This window comes from Ixodes scapularis, unplaced genomic scaffold, assembly GCF_016920785.2.
Source record: "Ixodes scapularis isolate PalLabHiFi unplaced genomic scaffold, ASM1692078v2 PGA_scaffold8__174_contigs__length_109621045, whole genome shotgun sequence".
NCBI lineage: Eukaryota > Metazoa > Arthropoda > Arachnida > Ixodida > Ixodidae > Ixodes > Ixodes scapularis.
In genome coordinates, this window is record NW_024609883.1 from 75,148,757 (window position 1) to 75,156,996 (window position 8,240).

The 8,240-nt window shown below is 43.4% G+C and overlaps 1 protein-coding gene across 1 annotated transcript; it reads right to left on the reverse strand.

Moving 5' to 3' along the window:
* Nucleotides 1-7,022: 7,022 nt before the first annotated feature.
* On the reverse strand, nt 7,023-7,547 carry LOC115315134 (the record flags this gene model as incomplete). The annotated part of the gene is made up of 1 exon (XM_029974364.2): nt 7,023-7,547. A coding segment is annotated over exon 1 (525 nt), but the record flags the coding sequence as incomplete, so codon positions are not given.
* Nucleotides 7,548-8,240: the final 693 nt, after the last annotated feature.

The window sequence follows — 8,240 nt, forward strand, 5'->3', positions numbered from 1 at the left end:
ACGCTGCACTGGCGGGGTGGTGGTTGTACTGGTGTCCTCGGATTTGTTTCTTCTGAAAGAAGTATGGCAGCCGAGTAGCGCATAACCTGCCTCGGTTATCGCGGCTTATCCGGAAAAACCTCTCTGTGTCTGGGTACTTCAGAGTCAAGGATCTGAGGACGGCGCTCCAAGCTCATCCGGATTTCGGCGAGATTGGGGACTACGTCATTCTACAAGTGAGTAGCCGAACTGCCTACTTTTCGTCCAATTGTTTCACCGTACTGTATGTGCAGATGTTATGGCTTGTGACTTCTTTTCTTTATTGTCTTTTTTAGCTCAATGCATATTATAGGAGGATGGTCAAATTACAATTTTCTTGCTCGTATCGTTACTTTTGCGCTGTCAGTCGTCGGCTTTTGAGCAAACGGTGGTGCAGTATGATGTATACATTTGTTAAGGAATAATTTGAAAATATCCGGTCGCAAATCTTTGGTGCGTCGGATGCTTTCCAAATATTTAATTAAACGCACCGTTTTATAGAAGGACGTTCTATAGGAACATGAATGTTTCGAGACTTTTATATTGCTTTTTGCTTTATGAGGAATCTTGGCGCCTTCTCAAAAATATTACCTTTCTACACTCTTAACGGCGTACCCTCTATGCCTACCTATAGACGAATGAAACTTCTATTTTGGAAGCTACAGGCGTCGCTCTTAAAGGTTTCATACATTTTTCGTTGCATTAAAGGTTAAAACGGCGGTTCTTTTTTTGTCTAGAACCATATTTAGTAGTTACGCTGCGACTCTTGTGTTGTAACCTCTAAGATATGTAACGTTGGACAAGAACGGGTAACCTGTACACGATTGACACGATTGTTTATTTTCTTTCCTCTCAGAAAGGAACTTGGAAAGGGGGAGGGGGAGTGAGCTAGGGGACGACACGAGCGAGAGAGGAGGCAGAATAAGAACCCAACCTTTTTAGTTCAACGAATTCCGAAACTATGCAGACGTAAACTCTATAGTGACCAGACACCTTGGCGCCTTCACTGGCTTCACTGGCGACGCTTCGGTTTTGAAGGAATCGCCGTTGTGACCGCGCGCGACTGCCGCGCATTATTTTGTTTCGGAACTCGTCGCTGCTGTTTCATCTGGATTACTCTAAGACGCCAAATCTTCAAAAGGTAGGCTTGACGCTTGGCTGGTGAGAATGATGTTATACTCGACGCAGAATTGAATCTGCATCACAGCTTCATGCTTCGCGTTTATTCCGGTCGCCATGGCGGCTTTGACAAAGAGAGATGTATTTGGGATCGTAAGAGCACGGTGCAAAGAAGGCTGCGAGTGTGCTGGCTACCTTGTAGAATCCGCCTCCCTCACTACCAGTGCCCCGCGGTTGAAATGCCGGTATTGTCAGCACACACCTTCAACGCATGGGAGCCTGGGGACTTTTGGTAAGTAGATGGTCTCCTTCCAAACGCGATTGGCAAGGCTATATTTGAAGAGTGTGTCGATCGCAATTTCCAACCGCAGGAACATACGCGCATATGTCACAGATTTAGCCTTTCGTTTGACTAGAGCGCGAAACCTTCTGTTGGTGGTTGGTTCTGTTTGCTATGCTTCCTTCGATTGCTTAAGCTCTTATTTACTAGGGGTCCATATCATACGAGCAAATGACGTTGTAGCGAATGACACTTTGGCGAATAGGAATCATTTGAGCGAATAGACGTTTTCGCGAATGACGGTTAGCGAATAGTTTTGTAGGTGGCGGCACGCTGTAGGGACCTTTCGTCGCGCGTGTATCATTGTGAGGCACGTTAACCCATGCGAAAAACCCGTTTACGCCGCTTGGCAACAACACACATAAGGCTTCTTAAAACAAAAAAAAATTGAGTTGTTGATGCAATCGCTTGCTCCTGTCTGTAGACGGCGGCACGTTGTAGAGACGTTTCGTCTCGCGTGTTTCTCTGGGCGCGTATTACCTATTGACCACTCGTCCGCGCCGCTTCGTGGCGGCAGACAGGGCAGTACATCAGCTAATTTGAGATGTCGATGATTGTAAGTAGACCCATCCGCTAATATGAACGCCATCATTCGCTAAAGCGTCATCCGATTAAACGTCGTGGTTATGTTTTCATTCGCCAAAACGTAGTTCAATCAAGTGGATGCCTCCCGGGTTTTAAAAAGCTAAACTTAAGAGCACGTTTTAAATGTTCCATCTTTAGAAGTAGTGAAGTTACGCTGTGTACTTTATGTTCACCTGTCGTAGTTCATGGGACCACAGTTTAATTTTTACGCTTTCCAGAAAAGACGAATTAAACCAAAAGCATGTTGCATAAAGGAGCGAATATATTCCGTCGTATCTTAATCAACTCTGAGACCAATGTGTACAGAACGCCTTAATTTGGCAAAATAGTGAAATGGAAACATTTAATACATAAAGTGAGACAATGTCCCCTTGTATTACTTTTAACGTGAGACAGGCTACACATATGTTGTCAGACCAATATTGATAAACCTTTAGCACACCAACCATATGCAGAAATTCCCCAAGCTTGGTGAGTTAATTTCTTTTTTGTCTGTTCACACCACAGGCAGAGGTGCCAGACAAACCCACTTTGTCTGTCCCTCACATATACGGAGCAGCTGAGAAGATTGTGATTTACGGCGGAAAACCAGGAGAACTTGTTCCACTGAGTGACCCGTGCACACTGGAGAAAGCCCTCGTGATGTGCCTTGCCATCTCTTACATTAAGAACATCCACTACCCTTTCGCACTTGAGCAGCCGTTGATACTGCTCCAAAAACTGTTTTTGCCCAAGGGCACTGCACTCCGAAGGTTAATGAACGGAAAACTGACAGCATTGCTGGTTAAGCTGGGACAATGAAGACCTGTGTGACCTATGTCGAACATTAACTTGCCTAAGAAGTTAATTCCTTTTGGAACATCGTCGTGCACAGGGCGTTTCATTCTTTGTGATTACTTTACGGCTTTCACGATAAAGAGAGTAGTTCTCAACATTTGTTGCATTATTTAGGGTGCCCAAGCGCATACTTTTATGCCGGACGTCCATATTAAGAAATCAGCGAGCCGATTAAAGCGTAAAAATGACAAGGGTCACAAATATTATTGATTATAGTCCACTTTAAATTAGGGCAGATTTTTAGGTGAGGAACGTGCTTCGTGTTTAATTTTGTTACGCAAAACGTATGTTTAAGGAGGGTCTCAAATTGGCGATGATATCTTGCTGGAAAGTACACGTAAGTGTGTACTATATACTGAGCACATTTTTTTTTATTCTTTACGGTCTTTTTAAGAAAAGGAGTTATTGCTACGTGAATGAAGTCTTGGGCTGGGAAGTGGGGCTCGGCGGACATTAGATGAGGGGATAAACGTCACATTTTGTTGACTAATTATTCAAAATATGTTGATTAACTTTTGAATTCATAGCTCAATTGTCGCAATTGCAGTCTTAACGGAACCAATTATTAAAACCTGGCCCAATTTAGACAGTTTGTAAAAAAAGAAAAACACCATTGAGATATTTTTGTTTAAAAGTTTGCCTCCCGCGCTTGATTGAAAACCGCACGCAGAGAGGCGCGCTTGATTATGGTGCATAGAAGCGTGACGCAGTTGTATCGGGCCTCCTCGTAACTATATATATTTCTCGACGGCGTGCCTTTGTTGGACGCGCCGGCGTCAAACTTAAATGATAGTGACGGAGGGAGAGAAGTAACTACGTCACTTTCGTACGGATTATAATCAGCTTGCGGTCTTGAACCGAGCGGAGGTAAAATTTTCACCATGAATATCTGAAAGATAGTTGTCTTTTCACCAATGACCTCAATCGGGTTAGGTAGTAAACATCACTCCGGTTATGACCAAGTGAGCCGTTCATGGAAAGGTTAATTATAAAATTTTGGTTAATCAATGAACATAATTTGACGTTTATCCACTCGTATAATGTGCGCCGATTACGCGAAACTACGGGGAAGACGGCCTCCACGTAGCTATTACCGCCTTTTCTAAAAACAACTGTAAACAAAAGCCCCGACGCAACGGTCGTCTACAATTTTAAACTTCAAGAAGAAAAAAAAAAACTGTGTACGTCGGACGCTACAGTAACCTTTATATAGGAGCTTTCACGTGACCACTGCGTAGAAGGTACAGTGTTGGCGGTTACATTGTAACTCCTACAATCAAAGGTACAAATTTGCAAAAATGCACCCTCTACTAAAGGGTACCCGGCTAAGAGTGTACGCACAGGGCTTTTGCATGGTTATGATAACTCCTTGAATGTATCGCCCATTCCTTTTCTGTGTTTATAGAATTACACACCCACCGAGATGAAATGGCTTGTGCGCGTAGCGGTGAATAGTAATTGACACCTTCTTACAGCCTAAAATCGATTTTCATCTTTGCTGCTACATGAGCATGTGCCATTCAACTCCATAAAACATTTCTCCACCGTGATAAGCGCGTACATGTACTTATCTGAGGTACACGGCGCTTACCTAACTGTAGGCACGTGGCCAGGGGGGAGGCCCATGGGGCCCGGGCTCCCTCCAAAATCTTCCATTTTGCTGAGACCTCCTCTCCCTCTCCCTCTCATACAGTATGATTTTGCTCCGGGGGGGGGGGGCGCCCCCCCCCCCCCCCCCCGGGGAAACAAAATTCTGGCTACGTGCCTGCCTAATTGACAGTATTTTTTTTCTTACCAATGACCTGGCCTAAAAAGGGCCCTAATATTTCCTAGTAATTAAGTAAGAAACAAGATAATTAAGTAAGTAACAAGATGTAGCCACGCGTCTTGTTGAAACGTCAACCCGCGCATGTGCACAGTCCGGATAATTTACCCCCGCAGGTCTTGAGCAGAAGGTTTGACCGTGTGTCGTATTTTGGGAGGTCTTCAAGTATTAACTTGACAAGGGTCCAGTATCTCGAAAATAGTTCGCTCTTGAATATAAGAATTGCTGACAACCTCTGTCGTTCACAGTTCAGCTATATGCTTACGTAGCTTAAAGTGCGGCGTGTCGTCTAACTTGCTTTCCTGCGTTTCTTCTTTTTTTTTCTCTAGGGTAGCTTAGCGAAACTTGCGTGATTCAAGTATAGTAAAAATAGATAGGCGATTTCGGTAGAGCCAGATATTTTAGTTTTGCGCTCTACCACAAATATTTTTTAAAATAATTTTACGTTACTCAAACGTGGTCCTTATCTTGAAGCCTCGGTATTTACGATCTCGTTCAAAAGAGACTTCACTATTTTCTGCAGAACGTGATACAGTATGCAGTAGTAGTGCCGTGCGATTTAATAACAATGCCTCAATATCCCATTTTATCATTCATTGACTACTTTTTAAAGTGATAACCCAAGCGGCACAAGAATATTAGCCGAGTATCTACACAATATTGTTGGCCAATACTCCGAATATACGGTTCTTCCCATCCACACGATGTCCAGACGATATTGTTTAAAAAGCGGGGCAGTACCCGCACAATATTGTCACGGGTGAAAGAAATAAACAGGAAGAAATAAACGTTTAATGTGGCGAACTTGTGCCAAAAATAAAAGGGTACAAAAGATAATAACAGAGCGTCGCGGGCGTCGAAGTCGGCGTAGCAGCAGAGTCGAACGCAGGGGCGAAACTGACTCCGCTCGCTTTGCGGAATCCCTTATGTCCCCTCGTGGGTTCTGGATCGTTCGGCGTAGAAGGTTCGGCAAGGTATATGTACATGGGTAGCGAAGCTTCCATAGAAGCCCACATGTCGAAAAAATGGCGGCCCATGGAGCTGCTTTAGCGCCATCTATGAGTCGTGGGGACACTTCCGGCGGAACAAAAAATCAACAGGAAATGACGACACTTCCGGAAAAAATATGACGTCATGCGTGCGTGCGGTTTGGCGCGAAAATTGAAAAAAAACTAATTCCAGAGATCACAGGTAAATGAACGACATATACACTTAAAAGTCACAAACATAGCTCCGTGTTTGAGCTTTGTTTGATACTTTTTAGTGTATATGTCGTTCTTTTTACCTGCAGTCTCGGGTTTTTCTTGGGGAGTTTACACCTTGTGTTTACTCTATACTGGAATACTGGATCGTTTACGCCCTTATTTGCCCTTGCTCTTATATTTTGTTTGAAATGTTTTCTTTCTGCAGCCGACTTTGTTAGGTGACCTGCTATGAGAGTAGTTTCATTTCGTCACAACCATCGTGTCTTTGCACTGTGGTCAAACTCCAGCCGCAGTGTTTTGCTTTTTGTTCCTTAGGATCCCTGGGAAATATGTGAAAAACCTGAAAGCAAATTATGTAATGTCACGAAAAAGAGTGAATCAAATTGCTGGAGTGTGTTGGGCGTATGAAATACACAACAGTAACTCTAATGCAAGTCCAACGTCACTTTAACAGTCGCGTTTTATTTGTTTTATTCACTTACAATCATTCACTCAGATTACTCACTAGAATTATACAATCGGTATCAACTATTTTCAAAAGGTCATGGTCGAAGAAAATTAGTAGATCGGTACATAAGGCACACTGTTATAACATAAGACATTGTACAATCGGCTGGATGTTGTGAGGACATTGACAGTTGATAGGCAGCCACTAATAACTCGGAGGTGCCACAGTGTTCCCATGACAACTGAGGCCACCACTGTAATACACAGAAAAGCTACACTTTTCTACACATTCCTTGGGCAAGGTACCATAATGCTGAAAATATCTTAACTTGCATCTGCTGGTGCTGCTACACTGCAACGCAGCTTTTGTTTGGTGCAGGTCAAGGAAGCCAAGTGGAGTAAACCCTCTTGGAGCCCTGTGGTATGCTGCACTTCATAAGCCAGTTTTGCTTCACAGCTTTAAACTCTATATATGTGAATAAGTTAGAAGACTACATTACTCCTCAAGAAACCGAAGAAAATGAGAGGCTCGAATAGAACATGCCTGCACTGCTTTAAAAAGTACTCTGCGTGGTCTCACATACGTAGTCTGCGCACTTGCTGCCTAGCTTTACACTTTGCTACTGTATCAAATAGTCAGCTTTTTCTTTTTCCGCGCGAACCAGTGCAGAATGACTCTGGCAATCAGAGAAAACAAATTATCATAAACACTTTCGTCACATACAGTCAAAGACTTTGAAATCTTCTGGTTAAAAAGGACGCAAAGAGTCAGCCCTACGTTCTCCTTTGAAATTAGGTTGTTGATACATGTCTCGAAGACTTCCTCAGAAGCTTCAAGAAATAATATGAAAAAAGCAGAAGGAACTGAGAGGATTGCAAAGTGGGAGTCGGCACTTCCTTTCACACTCAAATACAAGAGCACTTGAATTCCCTCAGAAAAACACGCATTTTCTGTCCTCAACTCATATTTTTGGGATGTTCCTACACAGGAATGAACCTTGAGGAATTTCGATGCCAGCCACCCAGCAAAATTAACCATGTTGTTCTCTTCTATTGCCAAAGGGTAGTTTGAAGGGGAATCGTCTGCCGTGGTAAGAAAAACTGTGCTTCCTAAGGCAAGACGAGGAGAAGGTGCCAAAAGGCCTGCTGGGAACGTAGCAAGGAGAGACATGTCATCAGCACAGTTGGATTTTTCCGACAGCTTGAATAGGTTGCTAATCAAAAAATGCCTGAACGCAGCCTGAAATTGACGGAAAGTGGAGTTCGTGTTTGCACCTGATTTTGAACGTATAACAGCAAAAGTGTTTTCCAGGGTGTCCTGGTTCAGATGGCGGTTTAAAAGGTGGGAAAAACCGCAATTAACCGCGAGGTGATTGTTGAGCAGCAGTAGAGACCTAACTGTTAAGCAGAAGCCACGAATGCAGTGCGGCTGCCTTCCACATCCGAGTACTTGTAGGCTCTTAAAAACCAGAATGCACTCTTTCAGAAACTCCTCATGGATAGAGCCGTTACAGATTGCAGAGACATATGGCGTCTTTGCAGATTTCTGCGAGCTATTTAGGCTGTCGAAGAGACGGTCGATTCTTTCAACGAATCTCGCTGTGTGAACAGCTGTGGTTGGCAATTGCTAAGAAGTAACAAGGGCATACATTGCAGCTGCGCAGTGATTGCTAAACACTTGAGCTGCTAGCTTCACCGACATCTTTGACGAGAAGGTCAAATTAAAATGCTTCTCCTTCAGCTTTGGCATAAAACCGATCTCAAGTTTACGGTCCTTTTCATAAGCTTCCTTGATGTAGGAACTTTTCACTATGTAACCACCAACTTTTTAGTCGTATTTAAATAACATGTTTCTTAGTCACTT